The 24,591-nt window shown below is 36.7% G+C and overlaps 1 protein-coding gene across 2 annotated transcripts in view; it reads left to right on the forward strand.

Annotated features, from left to right (window-relative positions):
• The window catches only part of GABRA2 (gamma-aminobutyric acid type A receptor subunit alpha2), a 64,849-nt gene that overhangs the window by 23,467 nt on the left and 16,791 nt on the right, over window positions 1-24,591 (forward strand). For both annotated transcript variants that reach the window (XM_056350425.1, XM_056350435.1), the window contains exons 4-8: window positions 4,886-4,953; window positions 15,943-16,163; window positions 17,987-18,069; window positions 20,826-20,969; window positions 21,764-21,916. In XM_056350425.1, coding sequence (XP_056206400.1) covers window positions 4,886-4,953; window positions 15,943-16,163; window positions 17,987-18,069; window positions 20,826-20,969; window positions 21,764-21,916 — 669 coding nt within the window. The remainder of the gene's footprint in view (window positions 1-4,885; window positions 4,954-15,942; window positions 16,164-17,986; window positions 18,070-20,825; window positions 20,970-21,763; window positions 21,917-24,591) is intronic.

Here is a 24,591-nt window from a genome sequence, read left to right on the forward strand (position 1 = left end):
AGACACTGGAATGCTCTGTACCCCTTCAGGGATGCAGGCAGCTGAGAAGGGACATTTGAAAGAAAGAGAAGTTTTGAAAACTGCCTGGCAGGCAGTTAGTTCAAAGGAACTCATTCAAAATTTAATTGCCTCTGTGGAAATTTCCAATTTTGAGAAATTGGTAAATGCTGATGAGGAACCTTTTCATCTGACTTTTCTGACCATCTCCATTATTCAGCCTGTGATTGATTTAGGCTTCAACCCCTGCAATTTCTCTGCCAAGCAGCCTACTTCAGCTGAGCAGGCTCTTCTACTGAGGAACAAGTCATCAGAACTTGAGACCATCAGGAAGGATATCCCAGCAGCAGGAAAGCTGGCATAATGGAAAGGACAAAGGCACTTATATCAATTCTAACGAAGCCCTGAACTCCTTTTCTATTTTTTTGGCGAGTCAATGGCATTGACATTTTCCTGTGTGGATACTTAACGTTGGACAGCCGAAGCCAGATGTGGTGGACACGTGTACTTCACATTACTTACACTTCATTTAATTCTTCTGCCTCAGCTTCCCAGGAACAGAAAAATGGAGATGATAAAATTATTATCTTCAGAGGGAAGATTGTTGTCATTAATGTGTGTCAAATCCTAAGTGTAACTAAAGCAGACAGTAAACCTTCTAGCTAAGGATAGATAAGGTCTCTAAATCTGAAGTTTGGTATATTTATTGCTTTTCATTTTTAGGAGGTTTTATCAGTATTGACATCATGACAGTTCAAGAAAGAAAAGGGAATCAGAAGAAACCAGTGCTTGAGAACTATGTGAAACATGATCTTAATAGTTATTGCTTTTACTACTTCCATGGGATGTATTTGTCTTCCTCTCTTTATTCTTAACTGTCTTGACTCTTGACTCTTTTTTTTTTTTTTCTTTTTTTTTAGTCAGTTTACCTTTGGCTTCTATCTTCTTGAGAAATTGGCCTAAGCAAAGTCAGATAAGGCTTCTCTTTTAACATTTATGATCAAAAAAAGTTAGAAACGATACTATAATAGCATTTGCTGAATTTCAAAGCATTTCATATGATGATGGCATCTATGTGTCATATTTTTAGGCAAGATTTTTCCCCCCTAAAAGAAGCATCGGAAATAGAAATGACATCCTTAGCTTTTCCTGTTCCTGTTTCTTTGTTTAACCTTCAAAGTCAGTGATTCAGAATAACCTAAGAGCTCACAAGTATAAATGAGTCAACCACCCCTCCTCCCAATAGAGGGTTCTTCTTTAAAAAGCAGTAGGCCTCCATTGATTTAAGCGCTTTTGAAAACCAGGCCTTTTAGTTATGTATTTACATGTCTATTGAAGAAAAAGATTTTATAATTCTAGTGGAAAAAACTTGTCCTTAATTTTTCTCAAAAAAATAGAATGAAGATTTGTACACGAGCACACATTGCACTGAATGTTCTGTAGCAGCGTACGTTCCTTTGGCATTTCCACAAGCACTGGTGTTCCAGAACTGCTTGAATCTCCAGTGGGCTAAGTGTGATGACTTGTGCTGTTCTTGACAGAACATCAGTTATAAAAAGCCTGTAATTGTGGTGCCTTCTGGATGAATTCTGATTAGAGAGCCCATCTGAAACTGTGCTTTGTGCCTCTGAATTGTTTTCAGTAAGTTACCAGTGGGACAAAGTGGTATGTTTTAATACAGACTTTATTTGACGAGCATATATTCTTCCAAAGCAATAACTACATAACTTGTTGTAAAAAAGGAGGATTCATATTTGCTTTTTGTAGACACTGATTCTGAAACCCTGTGTTCAAGTTTGTAATTCAGAGGAACCTTTATTGTAACACTGTGAAGTAACAAAGAAAAAAAAGACACAAGGCTCAGGCAGCTGACGCTAACATATGATAACAGGATTAATTCGAGATTTATTCCATTTCAGCTTCTTTTATCTTTAAGGACCAGTTTCCTTGTACGTAGGTATGAATAGAAACTTCTAAAATATGTTTAATTTTGAGAGAAAATAGGAGGCAGAAATAAAAATCTGCCAGTTCCTCTTTTGTGTACTTTTCTTTCTTTTTCCTGTCTTCCTTGGCTCTGTTTTCTTATCCTTCTCTTTTCCCTCAGTCTTCACATCTCTTGTAACTTTTCAGCTTCCTTTGTCCCTCTCACACCCTGTTTCAAGACATTCTGCCTGCTCCCTTCGCCCTGTGCCATGGCATGGCTCTCGCCTGAGCAGAAGCAGCCTGGTGGAGCTCCTGCTCTCAGGACAACCCCCCGCTTTGGGGGATTGCAACTGGTTGTGTTGAAACACATTGCTGTCACCATTGCCTGGAGCTATGCTGGCTTAAGGCAGTTTTGGCAAAAAAAGAAATAAAGGTACATGGTTAATTTGCATGCGTTCCCATTCCTGAGGCTGTCAGGGATGAACTTGCCCCAGGACTTTTTATATACATTGAAGTGCTTATTGTAATTACAACAACCTGAAATGAAGCTCTTGTTGCTGAGGATCTGTGGATAGTAAGCCTCTTCTTCCCACATGTCCCCCCTTCACTTCCCAAGTGATGGGAGGATGGATCCAGAAGTATACAGAAAAAATATGATGGAATATGGGAGGTGTTTTTTTAATTAAAAACTAAATGGAAGACAAACCTGAAGATTCCATGTCCTGTAGTTTACTATATACAAATTGTAAAGTCATTCCCATGTGTCAAATAGGTCAGATGCAAACAACTGATAGCAATAGGGTGAGGTTACAAGAGGACCGTGCTTCCAACCCTTTGGCAGGGATGTGTGCGTGCAGGTTAAGATTTGCCAAGTGACTTTGTTGCCTGTAGTAGGGTTCCTTCAAATTACATGAGTATAATTGGAATTAGCCTTGGTTCTCTGCTGTTGGGATACTTGATTTTCAATCATACTTCTGTAGCACCAGTGTATTTCATGGAATTTAATTAAGATCTTGCATTGTCATTATAGTACAGGCCAAATTTCACAGTCAGTCCCTGCAGCACCGTTTTACCCCCTGAGGAGTAGCTCTCTTGCCACTTTTCCATTTCATTTCAGCCTGTGCCAGGTAACCATTTGGAGGGAATGATCTTTTTTTCTGGAGAGTCTCCCACAGGCAACATGCAGTCACTAGTCTTCTGGACTGTACCTGTGGTTTCTGTGTGGTATTTCAGACCCATACTTTATCTTTGTTGAATACAAAGAACAGCGCAGACTCAGCACCTCGTTTTGTCCACAGACTTAAAATTAGTTTGTAAGGTGTTTGGAGTAGAAATCAACTCAGCTTGTGGATGGATTCTGCACATGGGATTGCAGAAGTCTCTGTCACAGAAATATACCTCTCTCAGGACGTGCAGGGGATGTGTGTTTTTGAACTTTCAGAATGACACATAGTAAGTGTCAGCCTTTACTTACTTGCTTAAAAAGCAGAAGAAATCTTGGAAAGAAGGTAGTTTTGGGTAGGAAAGGCTTTACAAAATCCTGTAGTCTAATAAGTACGTGCCTGGTGTTCAGCTGGAGAAGGAAATGCAAGTTTCCTTACAGATGAGAGTGCAGGAATGTGCCTCCCCCATGCGCCAAAGGTTTTTTGAAAGTATTGTATCAGGCCACCTCTGCTCTCGGCTGTGGGTGCAGCTCCATTCCTTTGGAAGCACACCGTTCCCATGCAGCTGCTCATCGAACAGCCTTGCCTTTGCCTGGTGGCTGGTGGAGCACCTGCCGATTCCTCTGGACAGAGAGCAGCGGCTATACTGTGGCTTAACACAAGTGAAGGTAAAACCTGCCTGTGCCACGTGCTTGTCAAAAGATAGCTTTTAAGAACAGAGAAAGTATTAACTATCCATATTAAATGATGGTTAAATATGCAAATAACAACTGAACAGCAGGATCACTCATATAACAGGCAGCTGTATTATTTTCAGGAATGGAAATTCTGGGGTCGGTCAAAACGCAGCTATTTTTATGAAATATTTGAATGCAGCTCCATGATTTTAGGGTCCCTTTCCAACCCAAACCATTCTATGATTTTATGATTTCTTTCCTAGTCAGCAACTGGCTTTAAGGTAGAGAATTCCTTATGCTGACTGTCTTGAATGCAGACAGTAGTTGGCAACTGCTGTAAGGAATTTCCTGCAAATGTGTGCTATCCCTCTTAGTGAATATCGTTCCATTTTGAGTGTAATTGAAAACTGAAGATAGAAAACTCAGCAATTATTTCTCCCTGCAGTACAATATTTAATATTCTGATTTCATGGCTGTCTGACTACAATGATTAGGAAGAACATTTTCTTACATTGTTGTGGTACTGTAAATACTATATCAGGAGCATTGTGTATCAAGGGAAGGAACTATTGTGTTAAAATATGTGGCACTTAAAAACATACCCAATTAAAAAGTAGAATGCTGTTGAGTGTTACATTTGGTGTAGTCAATAATTGCTTCGTAAGCTTATTCTTGTCTTTGGCTTTGAAAAAGCTATTCAGGATGAAGAAAACAGCCTTGAACTAGAAAGGCTTTAATAGGAATGATCTGCAGCAGCAAATAGGAATGATCTGCAACAACAGAGAGAACGCTGCTTCAACAAAGGCATTTTATGTTTAGAACTGTGCCACCGTGTTCAGTCCAAGACAATGTGGTTATTTTTGCTTGTGGAGAAATGGGAGATCTGTGTGTCGTTGCTGATGGTTGTATAGTCCTTTAACTGAAACAAACTACTCAGTGGGACAAACTCTCATCTAATAACCTCTGTGTTAAGTGGGGTAGAGGCCTGCCCCATATTTACAACAGGATGCTGGTTAGGAGAAGTAAATAAGGAGATAAACTTGTTCAAAATGTCCCATAATTTTGCAGAATTTGAAGAAATATTAGAAATTTAAAATGTTTGCTTGTGTTTTCTTTTTATATCAGATAGTATTACTGAAGTCTTCACTAACATCTATGTGACCAGTTTTGGACCTGTTTCAGATACCGATATGGTGAGTTTCTGAATCTTTTCAATATATAGTAAATCGTATAAGATATATGTTATTTACATCCTTTAAACTAGTATTCTGCTTTTACTTATTGTGGACAAATTGCAAATAATTTCACTGAAGTCAGGAGGTGCCAAATCCCAGTGGTTCTAAAGATGGAAAATGGTTTATAGACGTTACATGATAAGTACACTTGTATTAGCTGTTTAGTTCAGACCAGCGAATCATGACTGTCCCTACTGACTGTGCTTTGGTTCGTATTCTGGAGCAGTCTTGAACTGGGTCAGCTGGATTTCTCTTGGATGAAACTGGGGTGAAAGGTGCACTGTAGGAGCACACTTAACGTGGGCATCAGTCTGAGGGACCTGCCTGGAGTCGGTCTAGACTAAACCTCTTGAAAGATGTAGCTTGGAAGTTGGGTTATCAGCACAATTGTGTTGTTCTACACATCCATCCTTCATAATTTGAACTTTTTAGTAACCATTTAAAGGAAGTCAGTGACATTAAGAAGAAGGAAACTGTCACAATATTGGTCTGGATTACAGTTTTTCATGAAAACAGCAATGGAAAATAGTCTGAGACAAGGGGTCCTTTGTAAGTTTACTGTGAATCATACGGAGATTAGGGAGAACGTGTCGCACAAGGGAGAAAGATCTTCATGGATATAACATCTCTAAAGGGGAAGAAGGGAAGGACAATCTGAAAATTACTTTAGCTGCCCTTGCCATTCCTGAAGTTTTTTCTTGCATGAAACTATTTTTTGAAATGTTTTGAACATTCATGATTATATAAGAGATATACAATAATACCTATTTCTAACTATAGGCTTTGAAAAAAAATAATGTATTTAAAAACAGGCAATATTTAATTTTTCTGTGAAAACTTTCAGGTTATACATCATACAAAACAGGACACATCTTGATGTTACGAGCTAGGCTGCAATGAAACTAAATATTTTATGGTATGGTGTACATTTTTAAAGCTATTTGCTCACTGACTAACAGCTAGTCATAGCTTTGTAGAATATATTGTGGGTTTTTTTTCTATTGTTCTTTTGTGTGTGATAGTTTCAATTTTCAAGCTTTGTTTCAGTTGCGACGAATAGATTACTGAGGCTTCACTTGAAAAGTTGTTTCATAGGAAAAGTAGACATTTATTTTCTTTTTGTCACTGTATATGTTACCGATTCTCTTGGGGTATTTTTTTCCTAATAATGTTAAGTTTTTGAAGTGTTTCTTATTTTATTATTAATTATAAAAAACAAGTATCCACAGCTATATACAAAAGTGATATGAACATCTTGACCTTGTTAATCTAGTATCACATGACTTCACAGTGTTTACACTTGCAGTATTATTATTGTGTGTATATATATATTACACTTTACACTTTATTATATTTTAATATACATTATATATTATATATACTATACACTACACATATAATTTACACTTGCAGTATTATTATTGTATCTATATGTATATATAATGTATATATATACACAATATATATAATACTGCAGTATTATACTTGCAGAATTCCTGTGAAATGAGGAGATGATATGAACACAATTTTAAAGATGTGGTACTGAGGCACGATGAGCCTTACCCAAGGCTGTGCATGTCATCTGTGCTTAAATGGGAATTTAATGAAAAGCTCCCTGAGCCTAATCCCTAGCTCCTGAAACACTTTCAACATCAGTGTGTAAATGTGTGGAGAACTCTGTGTCCATTTGCACAGACAGATATGACGGCACAGTAAGGGGTCAGGTCATTTGGTGCCAGAGCTCTAACAGCTCTGTGCAGAGGTGTTAATCAAAGCAGAGTGCGGCACAGGAGAACAGCAGCTGTTACTGTAATGGGCAGGTCTATTTGCAGATAAGTAGATAGGTAAGTAAGAGCAGTTTAATACTTTCTGCTACAAGTTTCAGGCTTAATTTAGCTTGTTCAGTTGATAATTATAAAATCATTTTGAAACGTATGAGCAGTCAATTAGAAAATTTCAACCTGTGAGTTTTGAAATAATAGCTTCCAAACTATCACATATTCTGTTAAACATGAAGGTGACACTGGAGTTTTTACCATGAGTACTCTTTCATTTGGGTATTGTGTTACCGAATTGATAATGTAAACTACTAAACAGAGGGTTTGCCAATATTTTCCTCTGTAAATGTTGGAAGGTCTGGAATATTCTCATTTTATAAATTTCCTCCTTAAAAGTCTTCATTGGAAGAATAAATTTTATTCTTGCCCATGTCCTCCTAAATCTCCAGAGGATCCTGAACTGAGTCTGATATCTTTTCAGGAAGGTTGAGTACCAGCCCCTGAGGTCCCCTGCTCTCACAGCCTGAGTGGTGAGGCGCTCAGTCACACCAGGGTTTTAGGCTGGACACCTGCTGTTGCCCAAAACTCTCATAGTCATTGCTGCCAGCAGGATTCCTTCCCCTGGGATTTTTTGTAGCAGTGAAAGTCAGCAGGTGTATGACTGCAACCCCTTTGCATTGCCTATTTGCCAGCCTGGATTTTTTTTTCCCCTTGGTTATCATCTTCTGAAGAATAACAGTGCGTAGGAGAAAAGCTTGTTGAAAATGGGAAGGGGACTCATTGCCATGGGAGATGATTAATCTCTGTTTATAGTCTGGAAGAGGGAGGAGGCATGCTGAAAATGATGGGCGGATTGGAGCTAAGGACACAGTTGTCACATAGCAGTGTTGATTCACAAAGTTGATAAAATGTCATTCTAACCTTTGTTGTTGAATTGACAGCAATTTATGAGGTTTCTGTTTTCCTCATTGAGTGTGGTAGTTCCTATTAATAATAATATAGTATTGTGTGCAATATGTGACTCAGTATGATTGCTAGAATGTAGGGTTTTATTCTTATCCCCTGTATTTTACCAGCACCACAATTTTGCCAAAAAATAATTAAGTCCAGGGGAATTTGATCTTTGATTTTAGGCTAGCTGAAGTTGTCATTGATAAATTTAGGAGGCAAAAGCTGAGGCTGAGATTTTTCTCCAAATGTGTTAAGAGTCAAAACCTTTTGATCCTGATTGTGGATTAACATTTTGACTAAGTTGAAAAAGATGCTACTCTCTATTCAGCCCCAAATAGTCAGCTACCAAATCTGTTCAGCCTTGGCCAGAACTCTTGCAAACTGCACTTCAAATGAACTGCTGTGACTAAAATATTGGTGTATCTATATTGACTGTAAAATGCTATTGTATGTCAACCACCACATTTAATGTCAAAGGAAATGCCTATATACAACAGGAATTTTCAAATTCATTTTGCAAACTAATGAAAATCAAGGAGGGCAAACCAAAACATGGGATTAAACAGATTTTACTTTCACTGATCTGTCTTTTTGAGCTGTTATTTCTCTGAAATGTTTAAGTTCAGTATTACCATGCTATACCTTCTAGGCTTCCAACCAGATTGGTGATACAGATTTATTTTGACATTAGCCTGAGAGAAGAAAAGCTGCATTGTTTAGAAAAAACAAACAAACCAAAAACTGAACAGAACAATTGAAAAACAAAGTTTATCTGAATTTTCTAAAGAGTTATAAGGCTAAATTATGATTAAAGAGGCTAATTAAAACATTTTTAATTAAATTTCAATATTTAATATTTGAAAATTCTGAGGTGAAGGATAATGTTGGATTATGGTGTGTATGGTAACAAAATGGAAATAATTTAAATATTATAATTGATTATTTCTCTGGGTTTTTTTCAGATTTAATTATTTGAAGTCTGGTAGATTGATGTATCTTTATAAATATATATGCTGCTAACTCTGATTTTAGCACTGCAAGTAGTGTACTTTGACAGCTTTTTCTCAGACTTACTTTGTTTTCAAGTTGTCCTGACACTTTGGCTTCTAAAATTTCCCAGATAGCTGTAAGTGCGGATGTCCTTGATAGAAAAAAAAAAAAAAAAAAAGTAACATGTTTACTTCTCAAGCAACAATTACTGTATATAAGACAGAGCATACAGGCACCGAGAGCCTTTATATGAGGTCTGCTGTGGAGAAAGCCTGGCCAGGATTTTGCCAAATTTTGCCTCAGAGCAGTCTTTCTAGTTGTCACTGGGAACAGTCTTTCCTGCATCACTGTTAGTAAGTGGCAAGATCTGAATCAGTTTTGCTTGAATATTAAAAATTACAACTTCTCTGAAAGTTTTGTGTTTCAAATGTCAACCTTAGCTTTTCATTGTCTTTGAAGAGTTTTGTTTACTGTTGTTACATCTTTGTTTTTCCCTATCGGTTTGTACACAATGTTTTTTCCTAGTTTCTCAAAGATAGACATCTATTTTTTATTCTAGAGTCAAGAAACATGAACATCTCCCTGTAGAGATGGTCATACCCAGCCAGTTCATCGCTAGACACACTTCCATCTGGTTGCTTTTCAATTAAACATTCAATACACATTTCTGACTTTCCAAATATAGCCAGAACAGAAGTTTTCAATGAAGGCGGAAGGTCAAATCTGGAAATGACCAAAAGGATTGTTACAGCATCTCTCACTAAAACTGAAGATGGTTCTTTAAAAAGAGTGGCTGAACTGGGAACCACGTTTCTTTGTTTGGTGTCCATTTTTCAGATTTCCTCATTTTATTTTGTATTTCAGATTTTTTTTTTCTATGAAACTCATTTTTTACCTGTTTCAAACTCTAATTATTAGCTATGGTTCCTTAACTGGAGAGAAGGTTTACAGCAGCTGTATGATAAGTAAGTCAGGACAGTGTATAGGAATGCACCCAGATGATTTTTTTCACAATGATTTAAAAAAGCGCTGCAATTATTTTACTGTCACTTTTATTTTGGCTCAGTAGCAGAAGACTAAACAGTAAAAGGCAAACAGAAATGATAAATACATTTGGCTTTCTTGGGTGTTGGGGAGCATCTAGGTTGGCTTTTTATCATTGATATGTTTCTGAAAGTCAACAATTTGGTTGCTGTATTCCCTTATATTGTAGGCTCAAGTCATTGCCTTTGCAAGTTAAAACCACAGGCTGAAATTTTGAGCAGGATATCTCACATGATCTCCTGGAGACTTTCTGTCCTTTTATTCTGTTGGGAAGGCATGTTCCCCCGTGCAGCATCCTGCCAGGTGGCTCAATATTGGAGATTGATTTGTCAGAGTCTGTGTCCAAGCCCTTCACTGACATTAGCTCTCAGTGTATCTCTTGTCTGGATTCCTGTCCCTGGCACCAGGCATCCATCATGTTTCAGGGTTGCTCTTTCTCCATGTCTGAGTAAAAAAGGATAATGAGAAGTGTTTGTATTTTCAGTGACAGCAGTGTGAATAATATCTTGTAGTCTCTTTTCTAAGTAATCCCTATTTGTATCATTTGCATTCCTCTCTTACCCCTCCTCAGTGCATATTTTAGACTCAGAGTTCATTCTACATCAGGTCTATAGAAAGAAAGAGAGAAAATTATTCAGAGAAGGTCCTTTTCATAAGGATGTGGATATGGATAGGAAGGCATTCTCTTCCCTAAACACTATTACACAAACCAGTTAAACACATTTTTTCCGGTTTTTTTTCAAATACTTGATGTTTAGATTAAATGCTTAGGCAAAAATGACTGAAGTTGGCAGATGAAGCAGAAATAAAAGGCTTGAAATGAGTTCTTCAAATGGAGAAAAGCCATACTACAATTCCCTGGAAATCTACCACACATTCCTTATAGTATTACAGGTCATATATATCTGGCAGACATTACTTATGTATTAAAAAATTAATATATGTTCCTTTGAAATGCAGTGATGGGATAGTGTTTAACAGAGCTGTTAAGGGTTTTGATAAAAAATAACCAACAGTGCAGTTTCAAACCACAACCCTCCTTCATAAGGGAGTTTATTCAGAATATTTGCAAGAATTCTATTCACCAGTGTATTAAGATCCTCACCTTCTAAAGACCTGAAAGTAATTTCTGACTGTCTGCTATTTTCTTCTGTGTTCTGTGTTTTGTACACATCAGAAGGTAAGTTTTGGAAAAGAACAAATGGATTTAGTTTATACATCTGTGCAGTGCGATTTGATGTTAGACACACAGCTAGTGAAGTACTTTCACAGAGCCCGAGCAGCCTGCATTTTGGTGATTAGAGCTGAAGGGCTTTGGGGAAGAGGAGATTTGTACCGGGAACTCTTTCGGTCCTGATATTGTTAGATAATAATTATTTTTAATTTTTTTTTTTTTTAGAGGAGAGATACGTAGAAAGTGAGATGGACATGGTAGGAACATTGTTTGTCCAATCTGGAAGACAGGCCTAGGTAAAGCCAAGCCATACAGTGGCGTACTTCAAGAACTATGGGGTTTTGCAGCCTGTTGTGGTGTGTGAGCCCTTGTGTATGCTGTTTGCACTGTGCATAAATCTATCCCACAGAGAATGAAATGACCAAGACAACAAACGAATTATTTGAACCTCCCACTGTAAAGCTAACTTCAGCATTCACTCCAAAGCTAGGTCCAAATGCTCAATAAGGAAGTTTGGTAAAATAATTTGCAGAAGTTCCATCACAAACTTGCACTCCTCAAACCCACAAATATGAGATTATAGCAAGCATGCATATACTGGGCAGATTATTTTACTTTAATTATATTTCTTTAAATCTCCTGCCTAAAACTCATTGTTTTCTTGGAGGTGGTTTTGATACTTACTTGCATACCAACTATGTTAGTGTTCGGTAGTATTAGTTGCATACTAATATCGTCAATGTTTTTAAGCTAAACATCACACATTGTCTTAAGGTAGATAGACACCAAGAATATGCTTTTTAAGAAATAAAATTAAGAAATGATACTAATGTAAAAGTAAATATTAATATGAAATCGCTATATTAGCTAGGTGAGATTTTTGTCCGTGAATCTTGTGTGTTTATCCTGTTAAAGTAGCAACCACAGTAGTTCTGACTGTCTTTAAGGAATCAATAAAAAAGCTGCATGTAACATTTTCCCTTTACTTATTTTTAAGTTTTTGTATTTGCCTTTTAAAAGTTTCATATTTTAGATTACTTAAAATTTGCTTTCATAGATCTATATGTGTGTCAGTTAATGGCTTTAAGAGTGGTCAAGAAAAAGCCAAACTTTCTTTAGAGAATTGACTGAGAAAAATCTTTTCAAGTAGGGAATGAGGAACTCTGGCCTGAACCATTCACTAAACAAAATTCTGTGTTCCAGAGGGTGATTAATAAAATGTTCGGTCTGCTCCGTGGCAGTACTGCTTGCTAATGGGCACTCACGATTTTTGAGATGTTTGGAACACTTCCATCTTTACTCCAGGTGCAAAGACTGCCAAAATCTGCCAACCATTAGCTGAGAGGATGAGAGTACTTTTTTTTTTGTTGTTGTTTGAACTTTTCCCATACTAATCTGGCCTTAGCAAAAAAGAAGACTGCCGTGCAGTGAGGAGGGATTGCTTATACTCAGGGCAGTTAAAGCTTCTCCCAGAGATACTAATGTCTTTTTTTCACTCTGCATACTGTTATGCACAACAATTGCATATTAAATGAAGAGTGAAATTCCTTCACCATTTTACTCTTCTGACCATTGAAGTGGCAGAGGCTCAAGTGGCTCTTAACGCTGTAGTAAGAATCTCATCTGTACCTAAAATATCATGTAAACCAGTATAATACATATTTGAAAGATTATGTTTAATTATACTGTGTTAGAGTCCAGCTGTGAAAGCACCATTTCAGATACGAATCAGTAGGAAGCATTTGCTTATCTAGAAATGATCAAAGGAGTCCTTTGTAGTCCTGGAAGTATGCTCTTGTGATTCTGTGAAAATACTGCATTTGGTAATGTCCAGACACAGCACAAGTTTTCTTCACATAGGAGAATATCTGCGGATTGTATGAGAGGCGTATCAGGTAGTAATGTGAGTGTTTTTTTCTGGAGTCTGGATTAGCATTTCTAACAGAATGTTAGTCTTGCTTGGAAAGTAAACATTACACAGCATTTGCCACAAAGTGGTACATATATGTGGAGTAGGAAATAGTTATAAAGTCTTTTGTAGCATCTTTTAAAAAGGATGGCTTTTTATCACATTGATTATATACAAAATACTTTAATACTTTCCTGTTGTTTCATTTGTTTTGTATAGTAATCATCATAGGGGCATACATGATCATAAGTTTAATAGCTTTAGCTCAGGAGGGAACATGGGATCAGTAGATGCAAACAGCATGGACTGTATTTTGCTTTTCATAATCACACTGTAAATGGACCAGGGAGAAGTTAATTTCATCTCTGTGCCTTGGTTTCCCTTCATATAGAATTGAGATCCCAATACTTCCTTTGAAAAATGCACTGACGTCTATAGAAAGATAAGTTATTTAAGAACTATGTGAGATTTTATTGCTGTTGTGGTAAATGGAAGGAGAAAGGTGTTCATGATCATTCACACCAAACCTTGGTTTATTCCCTGTTTCTATCTTCTAAATGGGATGTCCTGCAAATAAAGATTTCCAGCACGGATTGGATGGAAAGGTTAGAATTACCTGTGGCTCAGTCAAAGATTTATCAGTGGGATCTTTCAAGGCTGCAGCTCAGATTCTGTCCTGCTTATTCTGCTTCCTAAGCAGTTGCCATGCATCAGATGTGGTTTTTTTAAATGTTACTGTTTTGATTTAGTGGCATTCCATGTCAGCTTTTTTCTGTTTTATATCTCTTGTAATTCTTTTTATATATGTTGGAAGACAACAAAACAGCGGGACATTTGAATTTTTTTCTTGATGGAAATTTTACAAAATCTTGAGATTTATATTCTAATCATTTTTATGCGGGGAAATTTTTCAAAGAAGCCTGTAGGACTTATCACTCCTGTTGAATTTCAGTGGGATTTCAGAGTCTTACTCCCTCAGGCTCTTTCCACTTCTTTATACCTCAAACATCAATCTTATCATACCTAGCAATGATTCATTGGCAAAGCCCCTCAGACAGAAACCACAAGGAGGCTTTTAAGGCAATTGTTTTCCTTTAATTACTTGGTATTTCTAGCCAGATTTCATATATTCCCTCTGCTTCAGGGCACACTGTTCCCACTGCTCCTGGTCCTCCATGATTTTGTTTTGTGACTTCCCCTAATCTACAACTGAACTGATAGATAACTTGGAATTTGTAAATGGCATTTTAAGTCACATGATGTTTAGCAAATAAACCAACATATACATCAGCAATTAAAATAGAACAGTTGAATATGATCGATCATAGAGGAATGGGCAAAGTACTTGTCATGAGGCAGTGTCTCTGGCAGTGATGAGAGACAGCAGAAGATCAAGTATAATGTGAAAGAAACATATGTTTTACTGTATAATTTTGTATTTCACAGATATATTTACTAAAATATTATTGGAGGTAATACCAGCTAACATTAAAGAAACCCAAGCAAATTAATTTTCCGTGTACTGTAGTATTAGTTTTAATATTTGTTTTAGCAACTATCATTTTGACAAAATTGTATTGTAGTAATGTAAGACCCCTTGATGTACCTAAAAATTGTGCTTGTGGTTTTTGCCAGGTTAGTTTATAAGTAACCCATCACATCATTCCAAAAAGATCTCCCCAGGTGCCTTTCTCAGTTAGTAATGACAACTACTTTCTCTCCTGCCCCTGCCATGCTCCTTCAGGTAATAGAATTCTCTTTATTCCACATGCTCATCTTAGCCTCTGGCCCTGACCTGGAAAAGGTCCTCACAGCTCCTTGGCTCACAGACCAAAGGAGCTGTCAGTTCTCGCTGTCTACTCAGCACTCCTGTTGTATCACCATATGATTGACTGGGAAAAAACTTGAGCCTTGTTAATCAGCACACAAGGGAGCCAGCAAAAAGTGACAGGGGCTGAAAAGTTCCTTGAAATCACTTTTATATGGAAATCGCTCGAATATTTTATATTGGTTGAATTTTATCGGGACTTGTCCATTCAAAGATAATTTACTCAAAAATGGTTTATGTGAACTGTAGCGTTTGCAGAGTAATTGCTATAGTACAGACTGTTGTAGTATACTAATATTTAGAAATTGTGAGTCCATTTTGCAGTCCAACAAAACCAAAATTGCACCAAGGTAGCATTTGCCAATACCCAGAATACTGTTTGCTTCCAATGAAGTTTTAAAGCTCTTCCATTTCCAATTTATGTGCTGTTCTGACAGTAGCAAACCACTAAATCCACTCACAGATCCAATTTGAAGTTAGTTGATGAATTTACATTATCAGTATCTTTTTTGTTTGTTTGTTTAGAACAGCAACAAAAGCCAGCACATGGGATACCCAGCGCTGGGTGACACAGGCATCTGGTCTAGGTCATCAGCCTGTTTTTGCTTGCATCCTTTTCTCCAGACTGCAGTTCCTTCCCCAGATTAAGCATCAGAGTAAAGTTCAGCAGACAGCGTGTCTGTCGCCTGTTAATCATCAGCTATTGTTCCCTACTTATGTACTTTTGTTAATAAAATCCATACCACTGCAGAGCCTTACTTTCACCTTTGGAAAAATCTTTTATATCAATCTGCCTGGATGTATCACTCCCTTTGTGGGTGGCCTTGTTACGTTCCTTCCAGTCTCAGCCATTCCCCATGCTCTTGAAATGCTGGGTGCTTCTCCTCCTTCAGGTGCATCTGCTGCAGGAACTATTTAATATCCTTCTGTGTATTTTTTTTCTTACTTCTTAATGTAAAATAGCTGTGCGTATTGAAATTACCCTTGGCACACATACTATGTATACCAGGTACAGAAATCTAAATACTGGAAGGGTTCGATATACAAAACAACAGCAAACAATCACAAAGGAGAATATTGTACCTTTAATCAATTGACTTCCTGTTTATTATTCTCAGTATTATACTGAGAATATATATTTTATGTGATGGTTGTTCTGCCTTTACAGTTTTAACAAGGGAATTTTTGCAATCAGAGCTTTTCTGTTTTGGCCCCTCAAAAGCAGATTAATGTTTCATTGTGTCAAAAAAAGCATATCTTTATTCCATTACAGGAATACACAATAGATGTTTTCTTCCGTCAGAGATGGAAGGATGAGAGATTAAAGTTTAAGGGACCAATGAACATTCTTCGATTGAACAATTTAATGGCCAGCAAAATCTGGACCCCAGATACATTTTTTCACAATGGGAAGAAGTCAGTGGCTCATAACATGACGATGCCAAACAAGCTTCTACGAATCCAAGATGATGGGACCCTCTTGTACACCATGAGGTAAGGCTTGTCATCTTTTTCATTTACTCAAGCTATTTCTTGAGCTATATCTCCTGTGATTTTTCCAGGTAACAATTAAATAAGGTTCCAGGAGAACGTTCCTTTGTTTCATTTCTGTCCCAGCAGAAAGAAAGCTAGGAAAATGTACACCTTGTTTCCAGTTCTGTTGCGAGTCTGTTGGCTGATAATGAGCTAGATCAGTCTTCCTACATGTTCATCAGCCTTCATACCTCTATAATGTATTAAAAGATACTGACCACCTGCATAAAGTGCTTTTTGACCTTCAGATGGGAATCACTCTGTAAGAATTGTTAAGAATACTCAATCTTAGAATGATTAAAATAGTGTATGACTTTTGCTTGTTATTGCATCCATTGCACCAACCATGTGAACCTTTAAATAAATTTATTGTTAAGATCCGTGGCAACAAAAAATAAAGAGGAAGAGGTAAGGGTTAATAAGACCTCCAATTTTTTCCAGCAAAAAATACTTGGTAATAATTGTTTCTTTACACCTAATTACAGTATTTTAGTTACAGTTTTAATTTTTGCATCCTGTGCATGATTAGCAGCTAAGATAAACATTTAGCTGGTAAAATGTATTGTTTGCTTAGAAAATATTTTATGAAAAATTATAAATATCATCTATGCATGGGCATAAGGAGCATTTTTATAAGAGTGATTTCTTCTTTGATTACTCTTTTTGCAGAAATGTTGCCTATATGAGCTTTTAGAGATTTTTTTAATCCAAAATTCCAGAAACCTCTGACTTAGTTTCTTTTTCTTTAAGAATGTTTAATAAATTAAATTCATTGTGAATGTAGATTTAAAATCCCCAGCCTGAGTAAGATATAAAATATAAGCTGTAAAGCAAATATGTGCTGTGCATTTTTTTTCCATGCAACCATACCAGCAAATTTAGTATACAATACCCAAACTCTTACAGTTTTGAGTGTTGATGGGTAGACTGCTAATAATGTTGAATGATGTGGTGGCTGGAGAAGTTCAGAAAAGTTTGCTGGAAATAAATTGAAAGCCCTATTTATAGTATTTTTGCTTGGGCTCAAATCAATATTTGAACTTGTAAATCTCTACCCAGAGGAGACTTACAGGATAAGAAGGACAAACACAGCTGCCTTTTTTTTTTAAAAAAAAAAAAAAAAAAGGGAAAGAAAATTCTGTCAAAAACTTTCCTCAAACTGTTATAAATTATTTTTTGTCATATTAATCCCCATATTTGATACTGGAACATTGCTGGGATTTTTTCACAAAATGAGCAAAAGTGAATGCATTGTTAACATACTGTCATGCTTGTACATAAATAAAAATAATAATCACAATTAACATGGAGAATAGCAATCTTTTGAAAGAACGCATGGGGTTTTTTCTACATCTTCCATTCAAACTGTAAAAAAAAAAAAAATCAGAAAACTATGGAGCACAGTCCTTAGGCAAATTAACTGTATTTTATGTGTTTTTGTAATGAGCCTTTGAGAGCCATATTATCACATATGTACCTCAGAATATTATGAGAAGAAAATGACTGTTCTTAACAACCTGCAGTTACATAATTTATATTTTCATTTAAATGGCCCTTGCTTATGGTTTTGAGGTCAGCCTTTTCAGGTTTTTGATGTGATAAGTCAATGCCTTCCAAAGGAACACATAAGAGGGAAGAAGCAAGAGCTGATTTAAATTTTAATTAGTTTAATATAACATTTTAATTTCATCTCCTAAATCAGCATGATCTCTGTTCATTTCTGTGGAATTGATTTTCTTGTCCTGCTAACTGACTTAAATGCATAATGGTCTTTTGCCTTTTAGGCTTACAGTCCAAGCTGAATGTCCAATGCACTTGGAAGACTTCCCTATGGATGCTCACTCATGCCCACTGAAATTTGGCAGCTGTGAGTATATAATGAGAATTATAGACTTTGGTTAGCGCATATCTAACATTGCTCAGCATCACTTTATTTCAGAAGTTGGTACATGAGAGGTTTAAACACAGGACGGTACTTTGAAAAAAAAAAAAAAGTAACCTGACACATCAAAATCTCTTTTCTCTACTCAGCGTTGTATCTTCTAATGTATTTTAAAGCTTTCTTGACTCCAGTTAACAATAAACACTATGCATCTAATTCAGCAGTGCACTGATCTACTTTCATTCCAGTGTGCAAACTATACCGAGGAATGCAGTCCTGGGTGCACATAGCCTGTCTAGTATTAATGAAGAGCTGATTAAAGACTTCAAAGAATGTTTTTTTTCATGTATTGAAACATTTATTTTCTTTTTCTTGTTAATGATATTTGTTTTTACATTCTTAGCAACAACAAATGGCTTCTTGTGACAAAAAATTTCACTCATGGGTATGTCTGCATCTTACAGACAGGTGGACCTTGATCTCACTATTATTATTTTAACAGCAGCATAACTTCATTTATATTACAGCCTTCCTCCTTCTTCATGGATTAGGATCACTAATTTTGTACACTAAAAGGTTTTCTTTTTTAATTTGGCTGCAGCCTATGTTCTCTGCTGGGTCCAGGAAAGGGAATATTTTTTGGAACAAACTGATTAATACCTTTAAATTCTGGCATATCCCTTTTCCTTGGAGTTTGGAGCAAATTAAATCAAGCCTGCGTTTCTGATGATGTTTCCACACTAGAGGGAAATCTTAGCTATGGAGATAAAAGATCATTAGAGTTAATAATATTTGTATCATGGAGCCTTTTTTGTCCTTTAAATACTATATTTATAATACATAATACAGCTTAACTAACACCAGAGATGTTAGCTGAAATTGGCTACTGGCTAATAGTGTTTACATATACATGCACAGCAAGGTATGTTTGATTTATAAGGTGTGGGAGGAAAAAAAGACTCATATGTAACCTCAAAACAACTTTAAAAACCCTGTGATAATGAAACTGATACTCAGACCAAGAGACTACTTTATACTACGACTGCATTTCCATTCCTAAGTTGGAAACCTTTCCGACTCACTCAGTATGTTAGACTTTCTGTAAACAGTTTCTTTCTTTTTTTTTTTTTTTTTTTTTGTTTGTTTGTTTGGTTGGTTGGTTTATTTTACTTACTAATTTATTCTTTGTTCTCTGCCCATGGTTTCTGGTTTTCCAGTACACAGGAGAATTCAAACTGTGAGCTATGTGTTTTTAGAAAAGCTGTCTTTCTTTTCCCCCATAGTCACGTGTGCTTCAGCCCATTGGCACATCCAGGGCACTCTTATTTCTGTCCATTTTATTTCTTTAACTAGCACTCCTTTCTAGACTACTGTGCATTTTTCAGCTTTTTGAAATTTTTTTTTGAATGGTGAATAGTGGTGAAAACAAGCAGGAATCCTGAGGATTTTGGTTTAGCTGGGACAAGTCTACTAGTGGTATATATTTGTCACAGCTCTTCATACGCTGTTAATCTTACATTGCTAGGAGGATCATCAGCCTGGGTGAATGTCTCCCTTTTCTTTTTTACACATAAGAAAAGATCCAAATTGAATGTATTGGAGAAGCTGTAGGTTAATAGATTACCCATCTTTATCAAAAAGTCTGGCCAACAGTGGGGTGGATGGGGACAAATCAGCAGTTGGCAATACGGCTGGTTTGCATTAAAGCAGAGGTCTTGTGGGAAGCTGGAAAGGTAGAAGGGAAATGTTAAAAATCTTGATGTTACCTACCTGTGATATTTTGTTAGTCATGCATTTTACGGCTAGTTGCATGAAGAATCTTCTTTCTGGGTCTCCAGAGATTTCTCAAGTGAAAATGTTTTCAGCTCAATAGAAATGTTGCTTTTCTTTTTCACTTCACTACAGTTATGGTATAAGACTTAAAATATACTTGTCTCAGTAAACCAAAATGAGCACACACTTTCTTCCATCAGTGGTTTACCCTTTTCCTTTCATACTACATTTGTTAGACTGGAAAAATCTTGCAGGACATACTACATTTTTTTTTTCTTTCTTAATTACTGGAGAGGCATTAATGCTATTTAAAATACAGTGTTGATTTGCTTTCATTCTAGTTTAGCTTGACAGACTCTAGGCCAAATGTATGTGTGATCATGACTGCCCTGACAGAGCAGTCTGCTTGATGTCAGTGTGTCCCACAAAAAGATGCCAAGGAACGAAATTTCAGAGAGTGTGCAGGGCAAGGCCCTGAGCCACTGCAAGTTTGTTAAGGGCATTGTCACTGGATCTGGCTTCCTATATTGAGGTATGAATTTCATCTAATAATAAAATGCTTGTCATACATTCCCACAGTGGAGAGTGGGGACAATGGAAAACGGGAACAATACAGGAATGAATTTTCAAAAATGTCATGTGTCCCTAAACAATGGGAATTGTTGTTCTTTTCATCTGGTTTACCGTGAGTTGTAGGATATTTATAATACCTAATCTCTGACAAGTTTTTTAATAGTGTAGAAGAGATGTTGTCTGTAATTTAATGGCAATAAAGTGTGGTTAATAAGATCACAAATGAGTGCCCTGTTCCCATTCTGCAATAGGTATTTACCCTACAGTAAAGCTATTTTAAATGGCCAAACATTTTTTTACCATATCATTTTAAGTAACTCTTCTAATTCTATGAGTTTTGATGTAAGCTGATTAATTTAAATTGCTGACAACTTTTTTTATCTTATTTCCCACAGATGCATACACAACTTCAGAAGTTACATACATTTGGACTTACAATGCTTCAGATTCAGTGCAGGTGGCACCAGATGGCTCAAGATTGAATCAGTATGATCTTTTAGGCCAAACAATTGGAAAAGAGACAGTTAAATCAAGTACAGGTTAGTAAAAGATATTTTGAAGAAAAAGACACTCACTTGGCTATGAAGAACATAGGCATTGCTGGTGGTGTTAGAAGGCTACTGAAAAAAACTTGCAAAATATAAGATATTGGGTATAGTCCATTAATGTATGGTACAAGTAACACATAGCAGCACTTCACTGATTCTTTCAAGTTAATAAGTAACTGGTGATAGCAGAGGTGAACTTGTCCCCCATGACTGTCTTTTAATGCGATCTGGAGCTCAGTCTTGAATCCTAATGTTTGTAACCCAAGACTGGGGTAATTGTTTAATTTCGTATGGTAAGTGACACTTTTTGTCTACTAAATGGTGAAGCATGAAGATTTCAACCACTTTTTCCTTCCATCAAGTTTTTGGCGTTAAACACTGGATTATTCTACCAGACTCTAGGCTGTGTTCCTGTATGTGCCAAGCTGTGATGGACCCCATGATTATCTTCTGACTGTAGACTAAGTTCTCAGGGTGCTTTTGTGTGAACACAGAGTTGCTTATGTGCAGGAGCCTGTAGGATTGAAGCTCTTGTGAGGACACACAAGAGTTCCTATAAGTTCTTGAACACTAATCTTTCCTCGAACTCAGTGGGAATAAGGTGTAGCTGCACTCAAAAACTTCTTTATATTCCTTAGGATGCTTTCTACTGCAAAATACATTCTGTGCAATTTAACCCTAGTGCATTTGTTTCATATGAACATACCATTCTTTTACCAAAGAAATGTACTTCCTTAAAAAGATAACCTTTGGTTTCATTGTACGCTGTTTTTTGTGGCACCTAGGTGAATACACAGTAATGACGGCTCATTTTCATTTGAAGAGAAAAATCGGTTATTTTGTCATTCAGACTTACCTTCCCTGTATCATGACTGTCATTCTCTCTCAAGTGTCATTCTGGCTGAACAGAGAATCTGTACCTGCCAGGACAGTTTTTGGTGAGTATACTGAGTAGCATTAGCTTTGTTTGCAAGAGCTGAAACTGTTAGGAAGCATTTCTGTAGTATGCTTGGTAAAGGCTTTTTTCATTCAAGTTAGTGTGTTTGTAGAATGTGATACTATTTCTAGTCCAAAATACAGCTATCTTACAGGTCTTCTGAGAATCCCAGTTTTTGGAAATTAGCACGTACGAGAGAACTGTCCACATACCCTTGAGCCTTAAAAGGAAAAAGTTTTCACAGAATGGAAAAAAGATGATAATGTTTCTACTTAACAAGTAAATTTAGATTATTTTCTGAAATGCCTTACCTTGATATTATCCAAATGTTTTGGTACTTGGTAGGTAAGCCCATTTCTAAATATATTTGTAAATTAAGCAAATTAAATTTGAATTTGTTGGATTATTTGAATGCATTAAATGTTGCAAGCTGCAGTTCTTTAAAAGAAACCCTACTTTGGGCAGCTGGGAAAAACTTGCACACTAATTCAAATTGGAGAGTACTGTAAGGGAGTGAACAGTTTCAGCAGCGCAAAATAGTGGTGGTTCTCTTACAAGGTTTTGCTCTCTTTATTAAAGCAGAGTAACAAATGTCTTTCTTCTTTGCATAACTTAAACTTCTTTTAATTTGTTTGCTTTTAAAGAAAAAGAGACTAGCACAACAAAAGGAAAGTGATGTCTGTGTGGAATCAGCCATCATAAAAGCTGCAAAAAGTCATATGATTAGTCATCGGTAAACACTATGCAGTCTTTCAAAAAATAGGCCAAACTCAAATTTATATTGAGTATAATGCACAACAGAGCACTTACTGTCTCTGCTGGTATTGAAAATGTCACACAAAGTGTTGTTAAGATTGCAGGTTTGAATATGAGCCGCACTGAAGTCTCATGAAATGGGCCAGTGGTTTTAGTGGGACCGGTTATCAGGCAGATTTTTTTTTCTTCCTTCAGAATCTTCTGTGAATTTGTCCATTTCTGCTTATCCAAGTGCACATTCCTCTTTTCCAGCCTTGCAAGTACACTGTCAAATCTGTCTATAACTCTAACTTTGCCCTTTTCTGTACTCTCTCCTATACGTTTAGGACAGTGTAACTGATTTGTCCATGAAAAGTCTCACATCTTCTTTAAAATAAGTAATATTGGCACGGCAACCTGCTGCTTTACTCTCCTGGGGGTTTAGCGTAATATGGGTAATGAACAGTGTCCTGTTTCAGGATGCCTTGGAGGGAGCAGGGTCGGATAGCCACAAGAACAGAACCACCCCACCCAGTGACATAAAATCTAAAATCTGTTTGCTCAGCGCAGTGGGTATACTGAGGAGACAGCAATTTCTGTACTAGTATTTTGTTTCTGCCGCACAGACATGCTTCTCACGCACCCGCCAGGGCTCGTCCCCTGCAGGCCAGCTGTAGACTGGCGCCCTGAAGGAACAAGACACAAGACGTGTTGAGGATCTGCCTGATGGAGCAGCCTGGCCTCTGTAGCAGTGTTTGCACCTCAGGCCTAGCCTTCTACATCGGGTTGGATGTCCCCTGAGGAGCTACTTCTTAACATTCTTTTACACTGTGGATGAGATTGTCAGCATCAGCTGCCAAGGGCTGCTCTAATCGCGTAGCCCCAGGTGAACCTCCTGGTCTTTCTCCATACCTACTGACAGCAGTAGGATTTCTGATACCCTCTGGTCTCCTGCCTAAATGTGTTACAAAACTGTGAAGTTAGCCACAGTTTCATAACAAAGTTTGTCTGTTGCTTCTTACTGTTTTCTGTCTCATACTGAATTAATCTTGACAGAGCTTGGCAGGTGCCCTCAAGGTCTCATTTGGGTGGTACTTTTGGGTAGACTCCACCCAGTGACACAAGAAGCCTGTACGACAGCTAAGTCAAAAAAAAAAAAGCTACTTCCAGCAGGGAATATAAAAAATAGCAGGAGATAGCACTTTACATTTGTATTGATCATACTTAACTTTTAGTTTTTATAGGGAGTAGTCACTTGCTGGATAGCCATCTTTTCATTGTGTAATAAATATATCAAAATTAAAGTATGGTTAAGTAGAAAATATTAGGTTTGATAAAGTGTTTTTCAGAATCAATGAGAAATTTGTTTCAAATATCTTCTTGAGAGCTACCAAGTCCTGGAAAGGACTAACCACTGAAGTAGGATTCCTTTCAAAGAAACATAACTCCCGGTTATTCAAAGCACCACTTAGCATTTATTATTTCATGCTTGAAAGAAGTTACTTTTCTTTCCCCTTTCTATTCTCTCTCAACACAGTTTCAAGTTCCAGGTTAACATTAAGGGCTTGGTATAATGAGGCTTCTTTTATAGTTGAGCTCTTTAATCCCTTTCCTTTATGGCACCTATTTAATATTGTTGACCTAAGCTATCTCAAATGAATTATGGCCTAATGTTATATTGTTTTAACTTTGCTTTAAATTATTGAAAGAAGAAACTTTTATCTTCATTAATTAAGTCTTGAATGTGTTTTCTCTAGCAGATAAATTTGAAAAGCATTTGATTGCATTTTTAACGAAAGGGAATAAGCTTGGTTCATAATGCCTTCATTTAGTGCAAGATTACAATCTGTTTCATTTAGTAATGTGTTTATTGTTATGCACTTAGTGTCAACAATATTAGCAAAACCAATCTTGTGCATCTTACTGAATTCTCACGTCATT

The sequence above is a fragment of the Falco biarmicus genome, chromosome 1 (assembly GCF_023638135.1).
Source record: "Falco biarmicus isolate bFalBia1 chromosome 1, bFalBia1.pri, whole genome shotgun sequence".
NCBI lineage: Eukaryota > Metazoa > Chordata > Aves > Falconiformes > Falconidae > Falco > Falco biarmicus.